The sequence below is a fragment of the Anser brachyrhynchus genome (assembly GCF_964034855.1).
Source record: "Anser brachyrhynchus genome assembly, chromosome: 12".
Lineage (NCBI taxonomy): Eukaryota > Metazoa > Chordata > Aves > Anseriformes > Anatidae > Anser > Anser brachyrhynchus.
Window position 1 is genome coordinate 16,941,493 of NC_137707.1, and position 20,850 is coordinate 16,962,342.

Sequence of the window (20,850 nt, forward strand, 5' to 3'; positions counted from 1 at the left end):
TGCTGGAGTAGAGGGACTGCGTGTGGGGCAGCTTCCTCCCTGCCCATGTCTCACCACTGGCCCCGTCCCAGTGGGTCACAGCAAGGGATCTGGCCCTGCCAGCAGGGAGCTGAACCCTCTGCCACTGTGTGCTTCCCCCCATACTGATATCCTGCCATAAAGTCAAGCTCGTGTACAAGCAGACACCTTGAGGAAGGTATACAATGAACAGTATTCGAGGCTCCAACCCGCATCCTGCCCATGCACAGAGCATCAGCTGGTGCCAAGACAAGGTTTTTTTAATTTCTTTTATTTTCTTTTTAAAACCCAACTGCTGCAATCATTAATTCCAGCAGTAGGTATGGCTGTGGAGGAGGACTGGTTAAATCCCAACAAATTTAATTAGGTGCTGGTTTCTCTTCACTGTTTCATCAATGAGTGCAAGCACATACTGGTTTGTAAAACAATCAATAGGGTGGGGTTTTAATCACTTAAGAACATTATTTATCCCATGGTCAGCCAGGTGGCTTGTGTTTATAAAAGGGACTTGAAAGCCACAGGACTGCTTCTATAGAGCAGCGTGGCTGGTTCACTGTGTGTCATGTAAGTAATGCTGCTCACGTGTGGACGTGCTCTGCAGTTTTGTCAAGAGATGTAGATAAATGCTTCCTAGAAGTAATCAGTTTCTTTAGTTTTGTTCTGCATAAAGAGTTTCCAACTTTAAAGACTCTTTTCATGAACGGGAAAATATGAAATCAATTCCATTTATCTGAATGAATCTTTCAGCAAGCTCTGGATTTAGTGTGGGGGCACTGCAGGCAAAATGTAAAAAATGCAGTAGCATAAAAATGATTAAAACATGATGAGCAAGGTTATAGAGATAAAAAATGAGATGGAAGGAGTTGGAGAAGTGAAAACAAGAAATCTGTTTGATACTAAAGGGTTTGTCTATTTTTCATGTTTACTTCTTCTGTGTTCATAATTTCTTCTCCATCATCAATCATTGTCAATTTGAAAAAGTACTATACTTAAGGTCATTTATCCAGTGCTATTGGAGGCTAAAATTATGCAGTTTCAGTCAAATATACATGAATAAAGACTGTCATTTCTGATTAATGACATGTGACTTCAGTGTCTTACAGAATAATCTTGCCATCCAAGCTTTACAAAAAGGTTATTATGTAAGGCCTTTCCCATAATATTTCTACTTTTCCTCTAAGAACACTGAAAAAACCATTTTGTTCATGTTAAAATCAGTGTTGATATCCCTTATTATTCTGGCAGTAATTGTTCCTCAGGCTTTGAGATTTATGTCAGTGTAAGTGTATTTTTGTGAAGCTTTAAATTACATTACTGAGGATGGTCACAAAGCTTGTGCTGTTTCATAGTTTAGTTTTTATTTTAGTTGTGAGAGATAGCTTGGTCTCGTTTGAAAAAAAAAAATCCCTATAAGACACTGAATTCATGTAATGTGTTAAAAAAAAAAGGGCTGCATGTAGCATTTTCACATTAATTGCTGTTTTTCATGATTCACCATTTCCCTCAAGCCCCTGTGCATACTGCTGCCCTTGCATGTGTTCATCTAAGAGAGGAGCAGGAGTGTGAGTGTAGAAACTTGAAGGAAATGTCACAAAGGTGCAGAAACAGGGGGAAGAAGGGGCAAGGTGCTCATGCCAGGGCTGCAAGTGCCTGTGCCCAGGCGGCTGTGTGCGTGTTGGAGTTGCAGGGAGCACCTCGAGGTGCTGAGCACGCTGCATGGGCTGCTGCAGCCTCTCAGCTCCCTCCTGCTTTGTAAGAGGACTGCGTGTAGCAGCCATTGTACCAGCTCCCTCATTTCCAAGCAGTTTGTGCACTGTAAGACAGACCATCCCTCTCACAGGAGGGCTTTGCCTTGAAGGAAAAGAAGGGGAGCTTCTCTTTACTGTTTTGCTTCCCATAGCTCATAGCAGGAGAAGGGTTTATGGTTGTGCTGGTGGCCCTGAAGTCTCCAGGCACCCCCAGACGATGCTGCAGGGATCCCCCTGTACTGCTGCATTGCTGTGAGGCCCCTTCTTCAGCTCCTACTGTTCCTATGAGTAGTGTTAGTGACTGCAGCCCTCCAAACTCCCAGTTCTAGAGCAGCTGTGATAATGGTCAGGATGCAGCTGTATTTATTAGCCATTGAAACCTCTTCTGTTTTTTCATGGTGCTGTTGCTGGTAACAAGTGCTGCTACATCGAAATATATGAGGGCTTCTTTTTTATTCCTTGAGTGCTGTTAGCAAGATGCGCTCCTTCACTTGGGAAGCCAGAGAACAGGGGAAGGCTGGGTGCAGGACAGAGGGGGTACCACAGGCACTAAGGTGCCTGCTCTCTCCCCCTTGCCCATGCAGCTGAGCACCCTTTAGAATGACATTTTGTGCTTCCTGGTCCTCAGAGGAAAAACCCCTGGTGTTTGGGCTTGCATCTTCTAGAAGACGAATTTTCTGGTCTTAAGCCTCCAGTATCAAAGTCCAGCAGAGCTGCAGGGAGGAGGCTCACAGGGCCCCTGATTGTGCTGCTGCCCCAGCTGCAACCCCTGCCCTGGGAGCCCAGGCTGCTCCTGTGTCAGACCTGCTGCTTGCTACCTGCTTGTGTGCACAGATATAAAAACAGGCTTGGGATAATTCAGTAGAAAGGCCTAACAGCCAGGTGAATCAATATTTATCATATCATGGCTGAACAGACCTATTGGCTCAGGTTTTTCCCTTGAAATCCCCTATTTTTTACTACTTACTGCACTTTTTACAGTGGTTTATAAGACTGGAATTTGTAATTCATGTGAATTCCACATGTTAAATGCAAGGAATGACAAAAGCAGGGATTATAAAAATAACTAACTTGGAAAATAATAAAAAATTCTAAGGCATAAATTACATCTATATTTCTCAGGAAGATTAAGGCAGAGCTTTGTGTTATATAGATAGACAATAGATTTTACACTTGTATCCTTGTATTTTGTTTGTTCAGACTACTTCAACTTTATGGGAAACTCCTTTACTACAGCTAGGAACTGTCAATGAGCTAATTCAATAATCTCTTGCCATCTGAGTGAGATGTTATGGGAACTTGTTCATCCAGGTCCTATACCATGTCACTCCATGATGCGTTGCTCTGTTGATACATGTCTGTATCTATCTGCATAAGTGGACATGTGTTTCAGGAGATGGGCTATGTGGTAACTGCCTTGAGAGTTTGGATGCTGTCAACACAAATTTATGATTTCCTTGCAAATTAGCCTACGTGATGTACATAGAATCACCACTTATTAATACACACATACCTATATTAGCATCTGAAATGTGTATGCATGCACATACAAATTGTCTATTATGTGCATTAGTGTTAAATTACAAGCGGTATTAATGTACAAATTTACCTACTGGGGAAAAAAAGGTAGTGCTTTAAATGTGAAGGTCTTGCTAGAAAAACAGATTACACAAAGGAAGAGAAAATAAAAACAAAGGGGGAAAGGAGGAGGAAAACAGATCACAGGGCAAGGGAAAAAGATCTTGGTGATCAATAGACAACAATGGTAAGAGCAGTAAGGAATGTGCAAAACCTCCTATTTGCATTGCATAGTGCAACATTGTCCTATTTTATGTGACTTTTTTTCTCTGCAAATCAAATGTTATCCAGAATCATGGCATGATATAGTTGAACCATCTCTCATCCATTATGTTTAAAGACCACAGCACAGGGCATCTGTAATATAAGACTGTACATATTTCTTGTGGTTCTGATACTATTAAAGCTACTTAAGTGTCATGACGTGTTTATTTATGAGATCATCAAAGCCACTTAATAACTTTCTCTTGGTTACTTGTTTACATCTGTGTAATACAGAGCCAGATTGTGCAGCCCACAGTCACATCAGTGAGCACTTAGTCATGCAAGTTGTGCCACTGACATAAGGGTTTCCCAATCTGGCCCATAATGTATCAAAATACATGAGGCCAAGATCTTATCACTTACAATCATGTAAATCTGGCTTTAATCCATTTAAGCTCTGAGTTAGGTACCTAGATATAAATCAGTGAAATTTCATTGGCTTCAGTATTTGATTCACTGGAGCTATTCTGATTTACGCTGAGAAGATCAGGCCCATTAGATTTGTAATTTAGAAACGCATTTGCTCTGCTGCATGTATAAACGTTAGGATAGCTGAAATTAACATCGCCACAAAAAAGATTATTTTCAATATTAGCTATTTAAAATCTCTTTGCACAATATAAACAAAGAATTGTGTTAGAGTTAGAAGCAAGAATGTTTGAGTCACATGTTTTAACCTTTACATTGGCTATGAGTACATCAGTTCCTACAAGATGAACTGCATTATAAAGTAAATAGATCTGCTTTAAAGAAAGGTCAGGACACATGTTCTGCTAAAATCTAATTTCAGTCTATTGCCCTATAACCTACTGCTCTCTGGAATACAACAGATATAATAGTAAAGAGACTGCATTTAATTATCTGTGATATAAAGCCTTGTTATGCCCCTGAGAATATTCACAAGAATAATAGAAGGTATTCTCAAAATACTGTATTTACTTCAGTATAATGATTGCATTCTGTTTTAACTGTCTTTCCTGGTTTTTGAAAATATTCTAGCACCCCTTGCATCCTTAATCCAATGTTCTATTACTTTTATGTCCTGAAAGAGTGGATTGTTTTACAGAACCAAGCAAACTGCTTTGCATGCTATTAGCTGGTGGTAGGTTTCTGGGAGCTTATTAAGAGCAAGCGTTACTCATCATACCTATGCATTAGTTGTTTGCTGCTGCCTCTTTTTAAGAGGAATTACGTTAGGATTCAGCAACTCAATAATAACATTGTTTTTGCTTGATAAAATCCAGAACTTTAAACTGAAGGGTACTTGCCATAATCTCACTGTTAGCCTGACAGAGAAACAACTAATGATAATGTGTAGACTTAAATAAAAGAATAATTAAGACAGGCTCAGTCATGTCACTAATGTGCATGCAGTACTAAATCAACATGTCATTTAGAAAGGAGATAAATGGTAAGTTAGCTTTTAATGGCAATCATTCAAGCACCTGCCTGAAATATTTAAACAATTTTTGGGACATGAGACAAACACCTGTCTAAGGCTCACATCTAAATGTGTAAATTTTTGTCTTGTGTCTGACACAGCATATATCATGGGGAACAGGCATGTACAAGCTATATTCTGAACTGATATCAACTGGCCTAATTACTGAAGAAATTAGAGCAACTCCCACAAAGTACAATATGTGAGAATCAGGCCTGAACTAGCTGTAGCAATCCATCTCACCTGGTTCCCAGGCAGGGCTGTACTGGAGGATGTACAGAAAGTAAACTTGACCTCAGAATTAACATGTTAGCAGAGTTTAAAGCACTTTAACTTGACTTCTGCAGATAAGAAAGGATCAATTCCCTATAGTTTGGCTCCAGAAAATGACCAAGCTGACTGCATTCATAGCAGACGCTTCCACTTTTGCCCTGTGTTCATCACCAACTCCGTTATCTTTAGATGATTTTTCAGTATGTGGGCGAATTGAAACTTCATTTATTTATAAATATACTTCCCTGGAGTCTTTTCTGTGGAAGACAGCGATGGTCATTTAATGTAGTATTTTGTCATCATTTGGAACTTGTCCTCCACATTCAAGTCCAGGGTGTTCTGTGAAGAGCAGGAAAATGATGGGAAAGGAAGAGGAAGAAGGGAAGAAAACGAGATGGCTACTAAAGCTGTCCCAGGAAAATGAAGAGCCTGATTTTGTACACCTGTGAGTAACTTGGGAAAAGGATTGGAAATGCCTACAGAATTGTTGCACAAATTATATGAAATTCCCTATGAAACTTTTCACTATGCTGTTGTCTCATTGGAACATGCTGCTTTGGTGTAGTTTACGGCAGAAGCTCATGCAAAGGAGCCCTTTGCCTTTACTACCATTGTGCAGATAGCTGATGTTAGATCCATTAAATTTCTCCCTCCTGCTGATCCCCCAGCAGCTGGAGCACTTGGAAAGTCTTGCAGGAACCCAAATGAGTAAGTATTTTGCTACAGGTTCTGCCAGGCAAATGGTGATGAGCTCGATAGCTCTTTTAGAATCTTTCAATGCATAGGAAAAAAAAATCACAAAATAGTAAATACCTTACATCAACTGTTTCAGCCTTGCTGCCTTTGATAGCTTATTGAATTTCTGGCCACATCTCCAGAAGAACTTTACACTTGGTGAAATACTGTACCACACAATGAGTTACCGGTCCACTTAAGGTGTTTTTTTTTAAATTTTTTGGCATCACCATGGGGCACGCTTCCAGCCTGCTCTGACCTAGCATGACTCCTTCATGGAGCAAAAGGGCTGAGATGACCCGGGGGGGGGGCTCTGAGTGACAGCCTCCCCCCCCTACACATACACTTGTGGGCATTCTCTTGTTTTGTTTGGTAAGTCCATAAAGCTGTTGCAATCTGATGCATTTTAGACATACAAAAGATGTTAAGACATATGACTGTACTGGTGAAGTTGGTTTAATCGTACCCAAAGGAGAACAATCAATTCCACCTAGAAGCAAGAAAAATGTCTCTAATTCTCCTTTAGGGAGCATCTCTATAACTAACTTTCCTATTTCAGAGCAATGAGACCCAGAAGTCTCTGCAGAGACTCATGGTTCTACTGTTACAAGTTTTCTTACAAACCTTAATGCTTCCACTCAGGAGAGTTCCTTCTGGGACACAAAAACACAGATCCCTAGGACCTATCTTCTGTTTCTTGCAAAATTAATAGTAATTACCAAGAATGATTAGCAGGTTCAGCGCTTATTAGTCGTCTTAAAATTCTGAAACATTTGTTTTTTCTTCCACTGTAACAAATCATTTTAATTTTCCTTCTTTGTCTGTAATAAAAATTGACGTTAAAAGATGCCTGAGGCAGTGTAATGAGAAAATGAAATTAGTTTTTCAGTTGACTGGTCAAAAGCATTTTATACATGATAATAAACAGTTTATTTTACTCTTTTCCTTATGACATAATAAATGATAAAAACATTTTCTTGAAATAGATGTCGCCCACTTTGCTACAGAGAACTCAAACTGGGATCTTTTCCATTCATGAGGTCATGTAACTCTGAGGAATGCTTGCTTTCTTCATCTGTTTTTCTCACTCTTTTTTGGGTTGTTTGCAACAGTGGATCTCCAGACTGAATAAAATTTTTTTCTTCCTTCTTAAAGTACTTTCTTGGAAACATACGGTCAATTAAGCTATGTATACTAGGAACAAATCTGTGTCAAGGCATTTCTGAAGAGGTGCTCAGAATGTATATTATATCCTTAAAGCCAAACTAAACCCTGTATTTAAAGCAAATCATGCTGTTTCATACATTCAGCATGGGTGTGAGCCTGAACAGGAGCACTGCTCTCAGCCAAGAAATCCCACTATGATGGATGAGCCTGTTTCTTCCCCTCTGTCTTTAAGTTTGGGTGAAATCTGTGATTGTCAATGTTTTGCATAAACTTGTTGTTTTCAAACTATCTACTGATTTCTGAGGCCATGTTGGAAATGTTTGCTGATAAGGGGGGAAAAAAGATGCTCAGATAGTTATTCTGAAGAACTCTTCAGGATTCAGGGAAAGTCTGTAACCACTTAGATTTGCCTGGTTCCAGTTACCTACCCCTGCATTCATGTTTTGTTTGAATTTTGAGAACTGTTTCTTCACAGAAGCTCTTTCTGAAGTGAACATATGAGACTCTGAATTGTTTAGATTGATTATTGCAGCTTCTTCAAAGCAAGAAATCAAAATAGGCTAGTGGTGAGATGAACACATAACATATTGATAAATGTAGTTACATATATGAACCAGGCAAGAAAAGGAGAAATGCGGAGATTCTTACGTATGATTCTTACAGTTCTTGACAGCTCAAACTCCCACATGCTTGACTAGTTCAATACTGGATTAGTGTGATGCCTGCTTGGCGGATCCTGTGGGACATAGACTCAGCAAGAAACACATCATTCAGGATTTTGGGGACAGCTTGTAAACTATCCAACAATACTGGCAATCCCATTCCAATCAAAGTCAAACTTGAAGATGGAACAAGGGAGGAAAAGAGAAGCTCTCTTAAATTATGGGAGCATAAATATATTCTAAATCAAGTTTAGTCCATTTCTCTAGAACAGTGCTACTGAAAGATTGCTTAGTAAAATAATATGAACTGTATTGAGCAAGCTATAACATGCCTAATTACAAAAGCAAGAAGGAAAATCAGAATGGACATGTAAGGACTGGACTGAAATTGTGATTATTTTTGCTGAAGCCCATGGCAAAACTAACATTATCTTTAGTAAAGCCAGGGCATTAGCTATTAACATCAGGGCCTGATTTTTTTTCTGTGCTTAGAGAAAAGGAATATATACAAGTACATACACAACTTGTTGTAAATGGCAGGCAGTTGTGTTATTTCCTTTTGGTGGAGAAAACACATTGTTTTTATTAGTGTTAGTAATACTAATATTCCTATTAACATGTTTATAGTACCACTTTTATTATCTGCTAAGTTAGTTTTCACTGGAATAATAAGGGTTTAAGAGCAAAGAACCTGTTTGCATAATCCTACTCGTGGAAACTCCCCCATTGATACTGCTAGGGCTGTTCATGAAAGTGAGGAGTGTTTTTGGTAAGAGTACCCTAAGGTAAGGAATGCTGTAACTGTATGATGAGTGAAAGTTTAAAACATAATACAGGTGTCAGTATAATCAGCAGAGACCTGACGCTATAAGGCTCACATAACCAGCAAACCAAACCAAGACATCCAGCAACAGCTGAACATCAAAATTTAAAATGAAGCATGACATAAGTTTATAGTGGAAAGATCCCTGAAGTGGTCACCTGGTCCAGTTATAAGGGCAGATACATAAGGCCAAGGGTTTAGTTTTTTTCTTTCCCCATAGATCTTTTTGAATCTGTCCACAAAAACATTGGCAGGGAGAGCCATTGCATATTACTCTCCTTAAGAGGCTAATTTTCCTTCTTGGAGTGAGTAGAATTTAAACCCAGCTGAGATGCCACATCTCAGCAGGATATAATAAGGATAATTAAAGAGCAGAAATGATTAACAAGACACAGTTATCTGTCCATTCTTTAATGTCCTTAAATCACAGCATATCTCCAAGTATAGATGCAAACTATGGATTATTGGATGAGATTTGGTGGTCTCTGTTCTGCTCACAATTAAAAAAATGAGTTTGGAAACCTTAGCTATAGCTGTTTCACAGCTTTTAGGAAGTAGTTTGCTTGTTATCCAGATAACTGTCACTCTTCATATATATATGTGTGTGTGTGTGTATGAGGAATCCCAAAGAACATGAAGAAGAATGTGGCTCTTATGCCTGAGGTCCCTTTTGCATCTTGATAATGGGTATTCTGTTTTTTGGTATATCTGTGCTGGGATGGGGCTATGCAGAGTGCGACAACAGTTTTACTTCCTCTGCTCTAAATCCAAACCTGAACTGGTGATTCTTTGTCTTGGCCCCAGCATAGACCTAGAGATGGTGGAGGAAGTCAGGAACATGAAATATCAAGTCAAACTAATGCAGTAAAGAAGACTGATTACCTAACTTATGCCTTTAAATTTACTCCATTAAACTACAAATTAATTATCTTGTCATTCCAGATGTTTCCTGAGAGTGGTCTAATTTTGGAGGCAGTGAATTCTCCCTCTTCTATTTCTGGTACCATAGATTACATAATTATTGAGGAGTTTCCTTCGGATACTAAAAAACATTTTAGCAAACATGAACAACATGGCAGCAATAGGAACCTTGAACCCATACAGGGCTACGATTTAAATAGGGGTTGTTCCATAGATATTCCATTTTTTCACCAGTGGTGAAAGCTGAGTGACTTTCTGAAGGAAACATCATTCGTGCTCTATATTCTTTCTTTTTGTAAGACCTTAAGTAAATCCCAAATTACTGAAGCTCTTTTTCTAGGCAAAAAAATAAAAAGCTAATTTTCCTGAAAATGACCAAATTGATATTGTTGGTAAAATAACATCTACCTATGCTTACCATTTAATATCAAAATATCATTACAGATATCCCCAAAATATTTTATTTCAAATGTTTGTTATAAGGGTTAGATGAAAAATTGAGTTAAGAATTGCACCTGGTTGCCCCTTCATAGGGTGTCTGAAAGAGGTCACACATCTCTGACTTCCAATAATTTTCCAGGATGCCTAAGGATGAGCAGAGTAACCTCCCTTTCATTTTAAAACTCAATTATAGGAAATAGAAATGTGGGAGGAAAAATCCAACTTTTTCGGATGGGGATCAGCCACTTTTCAGCTCCTTTTCTGGCTCAAGCCCCATGTGTATGTGGTGTCCATATGGATGAGGTTTAAGGGTATATATGCTCTTCTAACATATCAAAATATTTACCTTGTGCATTTCAGTACAACATCATTCATTTTACTAACCTCCTATTCTCTGTAAGTGCCAGCTGTCTTTGGGTTTCCAAGGCACTCGGATCTGATAAGTGAGCTCTTGTGTTAGCACTGCGACGGTCAAAGGTCCATGTCAGGTCAGGACCTTTGCACTGTGGGAGAGATAAACTGATTTAAAACTACTAGAGGAAACAGCTAAAGGGAAAAATGGAATTTATAAAGCTTATGAAATGTCATGAGACATGTTGCAGCCTTTTGGACAAATGCTGTATGCAGCCAACCTGGAAGAAAGGGGGAGTTCAAAAGATCGCCTGCTACTAGAGTAAGACCTGGTGCTAGGGACATAATGAGATCTTTTTTAGCTGTATCAGCAATGATGCTTCGATTTCATTGTAAGAGACTGGAAAGGTATAATTAGAAACATTTTTTTCCTCTACAAATTTATCTTGTGAGCTTTATTTTGTACAATAAAAAAAATCCAGAGAAATAAAACTATCTTATTTGAGTCTACTGTTTAATATTAATATTCGTCTTTTTTGGTTAAGTGGATAAATCATGCAACTATTAAATACACATGATATAAGCCACAGTCAATTAAATGATTGACAAGGTACTGTGGCAGACCTGATTAAATTGGTGTGTTATTAAGATGATATACACACCATCCGTGGAACACCACAGGTATGGGCTGTGAAAGTGAAGAGGATGTTTGCAGAGGTCCCAGACACTCAGACGTGGCTCCCTTGTGTCAAATATGGGCACTGCACCCTGGAACTACCTGGTCTGGTCTGAAGGGACCTGCAAGTTATCCCACCAACCAACAATGATCGGCATCTCCTTGTCATTATTTGTACCAGTTGCCAGCAAGGGAAAGGGCAGGAGACCCAACTGCACCAAGCTTAGGTGCAGTTATTCCTCTTTCCTTCTCAAATGCAGCCGGATGTGCCCCTGGGAAAATGCTCACTGAAGTCAGGGAGATGAACCTTTAAAAGAGGTGCTTGCCTTATTGCAGAGTGGGATTTAGCCTTGGATGTTCAGGGGTTCACAAGCATGAGCACTGCTTCATCTCCTCTCTATTTTTCCAAACAGGAAGCTATCACAATAGAAGTTCAAATATAACTTTTAAAATCCTTACTCAAGTCCTGTACTTAAGGTGCAATGGAAAGATTTATGCTGGTAATAGTGGATTTAATTTTTTTTTTCAAACTGTCAAATCTGGAACAATATTAAATGTGTCACAGCAGAAATAGTATTATCTCTACTCAAATTCTTTTCCTAAGGTTTTCTTGATGTGAACTAATGAAGGTATTGGGGAAAAGTGAACTAATTAAGAAAAGTGTAACTAAATTGTGGATAAATATAATTCAAACCAGAAATAAATTTTACACATTACAATAATAAATGTATAGCACCTTGTTTCAGTTTTGCACTGTGACACTTCTGTTATCATCAGTAGGAGGCGTTATAATTTGGTGTGGTATATCATTCTTGTGGGGTTTCTGTCCACCAGAAAAAATGGATCAGAATAACATCATGCTTTCTTCTTGTCCTTTTCTAATAAAATTTTACATATTTGGATTAGTAGGATACTGATTCTACAGAACCCAAGCTAATGAATTCTAAACAAAATGCTTTTGTTTGAAATTTTAACTAGACTGAGTGATATCATTAATTGCTTAGTCTTCAGGCATGTTCTAAGATGTTTGAAGATGGTATTATAAAATTTGTAGAATATTTTCTGGAATGAAAAAAGGTTTTGATAGGTCTTTTGCCCTTCCTAAGACATTTGCACAGGAGTAAAATTGCTGAAATAGTGGGAAATATGCCCCAAGATTTCCGTAACTCACCATTTCCAAAGCAGAAACAAGAACAGCGGAGTTGCAGCATCTCCCCAGGTACACCACGCACGGATGGCTTTTGTTTCTGCTCTGCCAGCTTTTCCAGCATATACAAAGTAAAATTGCATTATCTTGGCACTTCCTATCTTAATTTCTGCATGGCTAGATTGCTTTTCTCCTCCATTTTTGTTAAGAGGGGATAGAATGGTGCAGAGTTCTGCTAAGCTTTGCCAGGAGATGTTTCTTGACTATCGAGAAAATTGGGCAAAAGCGTGATCAGACAAGTGTGTGCATTTGCCATCTTGCTCTGCTCTTGCAGTGCTCACTGCTTTGTCAATGATGATAACATCAGGGAGATGACCTTACAAGGTACGCCACACATTTATTTAGTCTCCAAGCTCTGCTAGCATGTTGGTTGAAGTATGATCTTTGTCAAGCTCAGAGATGTAATTACCCTGAGAGTTAATATTAATTGTTTTATTGAGTTTAATTGGACATAATTAAAAATACTGTTTTAATGCAGGAACTAAGACAATATACTTCTAAAGGAAGAATGATGATTGTAACTTTTTCATTTGTACATAACTTTAATTTCACTTTTTTTTTTCTTCACATCCTGAATCTTGAATGAATACAGTCTACCACTAAGGTTATTTTATGTGGTCAAGCTCTATTTTTAGTTCTGCCTACTATTCTTGACCTTTTCTAAAGTTTTGGGTGAAGAACCTGGTAAAATATTTGATGATATCGCTAAGGTTAATTACAATTTCAGCTATGGCAAGAGACATGCTGTAAATGATTTAAAGAATAATAAAACTATAGAGGTCAAAAGAGCTGATAAAGGAGGTTTCAGTAGTCATAATGAATAATGAGTTGGAATAATTAGACGGTTTTAGTGATGATTATCAGAAATTAACATGTGACCTCACTGAAGAGTTTCAACTGCTCTTAGATGGGATTACTGATAAGGTTTTGAAAAAGGGGCAGTTAACAATTAATAAGGATATTTTTTGACATTTGTGGGACTGTCGTTCAGTGTGGTATCTATGACTTAAGGACACAAATGTAGGTTGTCCTAGATAAAGTTGGAGACAGTTTTGGTTTGGGATGTGTAAAGTAGGAAAGTGTCACCATTTGGGCTCACTTATTTGGAATTAAGACATCTGTTAAAATGGTGTAATCCTTTTTTGGGCTCAGAGTAAAAATAAATAAATAAAGTCAATTTTCTAAAGCAGCAGGATCATATCTCAGGCAAATGGTCAGTTAGACAGCTACATTATGGCTGGGGAACTGAGATTCTGGGGAATTGCCCACAAAGTCCAACTCCTCTGTGCCAAGGAGAAAGACTTCAAAATAACCTATACTTTATTCTGTTACTCTAATATTAGAAGGGAGAGAGTGACCTGCAGGTCAATTTATTTTGTTTCAGATGGGACAGGGCTAGACCAGAATCCTAAACCACAGCTTTGCCCCTGGCTGCAGCAGGGAAGACACCGGCAGCTTCTTGTAGAGCGCTCACTGCATTGGACTGCTTGTGCTGATTTCAAGTAATCTTCAGCCCTTTGGGGCATAAAATTTTGCAGGATTGGGTCCTGGTGTGGTAACCAGTGGAAGATGGGACATACTGAGCTTCCTCATTTTTCAGAATATATGATGCTGTAGCATAATAAAGATAAGGATCACAGAGTGTAAATCCTTTATAAAACTTAATTTAAGCTTTCTATTTAATATTAAAATTTTATTAGTATTTCATTCCTCTCTAAGGCCTGCATAGTTGGTTCTTTTTAGTGCCTCTGACTTGCAGTTACTAAGGCAACTCTGGACTTAGAGGGAGGACTACAGTAGAATATTTGTTATTTATTTAAATGTAAAGACATCTATTTTAAAATATATTTATTGATATTAAAGATACTTACTGCATTTTAGTTATAAAATTTATAAAAATAAAATTTTAATTATGCAAAACACAATGATGGTGTTAAACCTGTTTTAGCGTTTAAACCGAAGACAACATTACATAGATTTTCTCCCAGATGTGTGGGACAAAGAGAATCCATGTAAGGAGAAGCAAGTGTTTAATAGCAGAATTTAGCATGAGTTTTAAAAGCAGCTGTGTGGGAATGCCTTTGTGCCTTATCCACACCACCAGCTGTACATAAACCTCTGTCCTAAGGCAAACTCTGGTATAACCGCCCTCTGCTAGGCTGTCAGGGTTACGGCTGAGCAGAGCCCGTGCTGCTCAGAGTGGGGCTGCCCCTCTGCTGCCATAAGGGCCTGGGGAGGTGCTGGTGAAGGCAGTGGAAATCAGCTGAGTCTTATTTTGACTTCAGCTGAGCTCGACTGATGGAAAGTTATAAAGAAGTTCGTCATAAAGCAGCAGTAAGGACTTCACTCTTAAGCTTGTTTTCCCATTTTCTATCTGGAAGTTGGAGGGATTTGAAACTCATCCAGGGATTTGAAACTTCAGCAGTTTCTCTTCTTATATACTCGAACCAGGCAAAGGAAATTTTCAGGCTGTATTATGACCTTAATACTTCCATGCAGCCCATTATCTGCTCATTATTGAGCTATAATAAACATGGAGTCCTTGAAGTACTTTTTTCTTCCCAAATCTCTTTAAGAAAGAACACTCGCAATATCGAATCAAGGACATATTGTCAAACGGAATCATTTCAGGGTAAGCAGAGAGTTTTCTTTGAGTTATGACTGGCATCTTGGGTAGATGGATGTAATTTAAAAAAGCAAGGCTGGAGTTTTTGCCTGTGAGTGAGCTTCAAGGGGTTTTCCCATCAGTCATTAGCTCTACTTTTTATATGTATCTTGTACCAAAAGTAACCAAAACAGCACTGTCTGATTTCCTGGATAATATGAAGTATGATAAATTAGATTGCACAAGTTAAGTAGCTATGTATGACCACCAGCAGCAAAGAAGTAACATAAATAAAACAAAGTTAATTAAAATGTTAGCAAATATAAATAATCTAAGGTTCATGAACATTGTTTCATTTTAAATTAATAAATATGCAAAGGTAATGTTTATAATTAAAGCTATAATTTATCTTCATGCTCTGCTTGTTTAATAACAGTGGTAACATAATGTTACATACAGAAATGTAGTAATAGATTTGTTTAGCACTGACATTATAAACAAATGTCTCAGTCTATTTATTCTAAGTTATGATACAGATTCTTTTCACATGCATCTGATGGCCTTTAAACCATTTAAAATGAACTACATTAATGTAATCTAATCTTGATACTGAACATAACATTTCAGTTTGAATTATCCAGAATCCATGATCCATTTTATTACTCACAAAGCACTTTATACATTTATGATAATGGCAAACCTTGCTCTGTTATTTAAATCCCATTTCAGATGGGATTTTTTATTATTTTATTTTTTAAAACATTTTTGGTAGTAAAATACAAATAAAGAAAAGTCAATGCTCAGTAAGCCCTTTAACAAAGCAAACAATTCAGCTTTTTATGACATTAGCAAATAATAAAGAAAAGATCTGACATTTACACTTGATGAAATTTTACGCTATAACAGAGATGAAGAAAATGGAATGGAAATCACACATGATAAAACTTGTCCATGAAATTCAGATGGGTCTGAAGAATAACTGCTGCTAAATATTTTGGGAGTTCTCTTACTTAAGTGAGGCCCATATTTTACTGGAAAAATTGGTCCTTAAAAATCAGTTCTTTGACACAAACTAAATATCCTATTTAGTTTGACTCATTCTAGCAAAGTAATAATGAGGGTCTTCGGGGGATTTATTCATGCAAGGAAGAAAGCAAAGGAACGTGGTATAGCAATAGTCAAATAAAGGTTTGTAGGATTTAGAATCGATTTGATGTAGCAGACAGGAAATAGATTTAGTTTTCATGAAAACTTCTGGTAAATGTTCTTGGAATTTGCATTTAATCAACAGGATTTTGAACTCAAAGTATTTTATATTTAGTGTTGGTCTGAAGTTTCAGCTCATGTGCCTGTGGCTGCATTTTCTGATGTTGGAATATTACATATATTGCTACGAGAAGTTATGCATATTAACTTACTGTGGTGAAATATATTTAAAGTTAATTCATCCTTTTCCACAGATGAGATCACTCAAGTGTATATAAATAGCACAGACAAGACCTAAACCTGAGGTGAGCACCTTCATTTAAATAATAAACTAAATTGATTAAATATCAGATTTATTTGACTAGACTTTTGAGCAGAGTTCAGGCTGGCTTTCCTCATCTGCTTTGTTAGTATCATGATGACACAGAGTCGCAGAACCAGGTATCCAGCTCATACATAAAGCAGTACTGAGCATATTAAAGCAAGATAACTGCTAGCCCGATATCAGGAATCAGAGCTTATCTGATCAACTCACCAGTCTAAAATAAAACAAGACAATAAAACATATTCAGCACTCGAATACTAAAGAATAAATTAAATGAACGTTCTGGATAATCTGACTTTATTTGCTTGCTTTACTTCTGATATGTCACAAAAATTAGTTCCACGGTAATTGTGTATGCATAAGGCCATTATTAATAAATTGCCGTTTTAAAAACATTTTTAGAATTGTCATTCCCCCCTGTGGGAAAGTTTATCTTTTCAAAACTTCACCTTCAATGTCATACCCAGCAGAATTTAGTCCTTAATAGAAATGATGCATGGATATTTTTTCTTTGTATCTGCATATTGACAGGGGACAATATGGACACAAAAGATTGAAATGTGGGTGATGTGTAAAAAAAAAAAAGGGAAAATCTTCATCACAAAGCTAAATTTACTCTAAAAGTGTTTTGGTATAGTACAAAAAGAAAAAAAGAGTAAATAAGCAAAAAAACCCACAACTAGTGGAGTATATGTATAGCATGTATGATGTTTCTCAAAGCTGCCATCAATATAAAAAAATATAGGTTATAAGCAGATAAATGTGGTGTTTAAAAACAAATGTATGTGAAAGTAATGGGGGGTAGAAGGGTCAGAGATGATATGGTTTACATTGCAGAACTCTCTAAGATTTTGTTCTCTAGCATGGTGTGCCTCTGCCAGGTTCTTGAGGAATGCATGTGATATTTGGCCAGGAAAAGATATTAGATTTAGCCATGGAGAAGAATTAAGGGCCAGGAGCTCCTGGCTCTTAATTTTCAGCCCTGACACTGGCTCCTTCAGTTCTGTTGGACAACTCATAACTGCTCAGATGCATTTTTCTTATTGTATGAAGTCAGTAACAGGTTACTTAATTATCTTTACAGAGATTGGATCTTTAAAATAAATCACGCAGTTGGTGCAACTTGTCATTGTTAGGACAGAGTGGAGAACATTTAGACCACTAGTTTTTAGAAGTCTTACTATGCAAAAAAGGAATACCTCCAAAAAGGTTATTTTTAATTGTGTATTTAAGGACAAAAAAGAGACTATTTTTGAGAAGTTAAATAGCGGGTTTCAGCTGTATCATTCTCTTTAAATGATCCTTTTAAAATAGGAGACAAAACAAGAAAGGTATCCTGAGAAGTGGTACCACACTATTTTCATGTTGATTGCAGTAAGTGCTGAGAGTAGAGTGCATTCTGTGTAAAAATCAATGTCTGTCAGGGGGAAAAAAAAGAGGAGGGGAAAAAAGCAGCACAAAGACGTAGGGATTTATCCTTTAAGTGCCTCTCCGGGAACAAAGACGTGCCCAGCGAGGACAGGAGCAGAGGCTGCAGAGGAAGGAAGTGGACAATAGCAAGGCTATCGCAGGGTGAAAGGGGAATGCACCAGGAAGAGCATCGGGAGGGAACATCTTCATTAATTTTATCATGTGTTTACTTTCCTAAATCTTCCTGTGTGTTCATTCAACCTTGATCCCATTCTGTGATACCTGTGCAGATTTATAGCAAACATCTCCCTTCAGGATGGTGAAAAAGAGATAAGCCTGAATCGTAAAAGGAAAAAAAAAAAAAAGAAAAAAAAAAAAGAGGAGATAAAAACCAAAACAAACAACAAAAAAAGCAAACAGGGAAAAAAAAAAACACAAGGGAAGGAAGCAAGGCTTGGTAACAGAGCTAGCATCACTGGTACAGCCTGATAGCACCTGAAACTGATATTCACAAAATCCAGGTACAATATAACCAAATTACTCCAATACTCTCTCACTGGAGAAATCTTTTTCCCTTTCTTCTTCAGAAAAACCTTTCCTCAGAATAATTATTAAGGCGGGCCTAGGGAACTGTGTTCATTTCAGAGCTTTCATTTTTAGAAAGGCTGTTTAATATTTATATAAAGCTCATGTTAAGTTTATGCACCTGTCAAAATACTAAATTATATGATAGTGATTGCAAAATGAGCTATTTATCAGACAGATGTCTCTACCAAACCTGGAGTACGTAGACACAAAGGGGCAGAGCCTCTCTCACTGTATTTACAGCCTGCCTGGGAGGGGACATGGTTAACCCTGCTGGCTCCGATGGCTGGGTGTGGTGAATGAGCCCCACTGAACGAGGAGATATCACACTAATAATTGGTTGATTTTATTATCATTATTTTTTTTTTTTTGAGTAACATGTTGTGAAGCACAAGTAGCTGTTCTAATGTGTGGCTTACCTTTGTGTTTCCTGCAATGTTCTTCAAAAGTTGCCTTGTTTTGACACAGCGTGGCTCCTTTCCCCTTTCTCCAGCTGTGGCCTTAAGAGGGAAATAATGACAGGATACGTTTTAAGTGGAAGACAGATGTTCTCACAAAATAAATCTATAATCAACAGCATTGTAAAATAATGCTTGGAGATGTTAAAGTCTGACCCCGGCCAGCTGTAAATCACAACTGAAACGTGCTGTTTGTCACTGCTGACGTGGGTCAAGGTGTCAGGAGCCCATGTGCAGGGGCAGAGCTGAAGTGAAAGGTCGTAGCAGGACAGGATGGAGATGTGACACGTTGAGGAACACAGGGCAGGTGTAATACCACTACCCGTGTGAGGTTGAAGTAGTTTGCTATAGCTTTTCCCAGATGTCTCTTGTGTTTGCTGGGTTTTTGCACGGTCTCCAGTTGCCTTGGAGCCACCCAGGCTTGTCTTTTCCTCTGAGAAGTGGCTGCTGGGCTGTGCTGCTAAGAAACATACAGTGCCTTGCTTTCATCTGTAACGGGCAGTTCCTGTGCATCAGAAACCTTGCGTATAAGAAATCTGGGTATATGGTAAACAAACAAACAAACAACAAAAAAATGTTGGTCCCAGAACATAGCACCTTGGCTACAGCGGGCCAGACTTCTCTTACAGTAGCTCAAAGAAAATTTCGACATCTTTGTGGTCAAAATAATCTTGTGCTGCTTTCTAAAATAAATAAGCGAAAGTATTTATGAAGAATAAGATGCATGGTCTTCATTCTGCTTTGGAGAGAAATTTTGTGTTAATACAACTAGGACTCTCTAATCCCTGATATAATAAACTCCACTGATCTGAACAGGTGGATATCACAGTTACTGCTTTTCAGCAACACTGCACTTCCTGCATCATCAAAGGAACAAAATTTCATATACTGGGGTAAAAAATAAGAAAAGAGAGGAGGTAAACTAACTGAATTTCTCCCTCAAATGCAAACCAGTATCTGTTTGCTACTAAGCTTCCTTGAAAATTCATGCATTCAGTAACCAAGAAGGAAACCCGCAGCCACTATCTGGCTGGCAAATCATCATCCACATTAGTTTTTTTAACTAATATGGATGGCAAAAACTGGTAAAATTTGGGACCATGTTTTTTGTTTTTTTTTTTTTTGAGTTCTTTCATTCAAAAGCCATTAGTGAATTTGTACAAAGTATTAAAATATCATCACAATAGATAAAATACTCTGCATTTCACTTGTGCTCTGTACTCACTCCAGTTACTTAACACATAAATTAGGTACACTGGGGAGAAAAATAGGTTTTTTTACTCATTTTGCATTTGTTTTGATTTTGTGTGATGGATTATGAATTACCATGCTACTGATCTACCTATGCAAAAATATAATGCAATAGATGTCTAATTATGACCTGAAATGAAAATGAGTTATAACTCCTCATGATACTTCTTATGATTTGCTGCATTATAAATAACAGAGATTTATTATTGTTTCACCTACTGCTCTGCTAGTGATGGATCATAATAGTAGATCATCATAATTTTGAAATCAGAACAGAGCTGTTTTTTCTTCCATATAATTCAATTTTAACTCCACTACTGAGGTTGTTGAGTATCACAATCCATCTACTTTATGCTACGTTTTATTAGAAAGATGATATGTTAATATATTTGGTAGCTGTTCATTACTAACATCTGTTTATTAGACTTCTCTATTAAACTGTCCAACATACCTTTTGATATGCTCATTATGTTTTCAACACGACCCACATGGCAACTACTGAGAAAAACAGATGACCGTGGACCAGTGTTGAAATGAAGACTTCTCCTTCTGTATGTGCTTTGTGTTTAAAGCAAAACTGCTGTAGTACTATTGTAAGTTTGCAAGTCCGCATGTCTTAGCTCCATCGTATTCTGTGGTTCGACAAGACCCTTCTTTTTGTAGTCACGTTGGGTTGCTGGTACCACTTTACATTCTTTTATTCCC

The 20,850-nt window shown here is 37.8% G+C and overlaps 1 protein-coding gene across 11 annotated transcripts in view; it reads left to right on the forward strand.

Moving 5' to 3' along the window:
* The first annotated feature begins 551 nt into the window (after nt 1-551).
* LOC308176755 (uncharacterized protein) overlaps nt 552-20,850 on the forward strand; it is a 121,737-nt gene continuing 101,438 nt past the window's right edge. For 5 of the 11 annotated variants that reach the window (XR_013938569.1, XR_013938570.1, XR_013938571.1 and 2 more), the window contains exons 1-2: nt 14,648-14,937; nt 16,371-16,421. Coding sequence is in view for 1 of the 11 variants with exons in the window: in XM_080552904.1 (XP_080409030.1) it covers nt 14,604-14,639; nt 14,882-14,937 (92 nt within the window). In the remaining 10 variants the exon portion in view is untranslated. The other 6 variants (XR_013938575.1, XR_013938568.1, XM_080552904.1 and 3 more) reach the window with 6 other exon arrangements.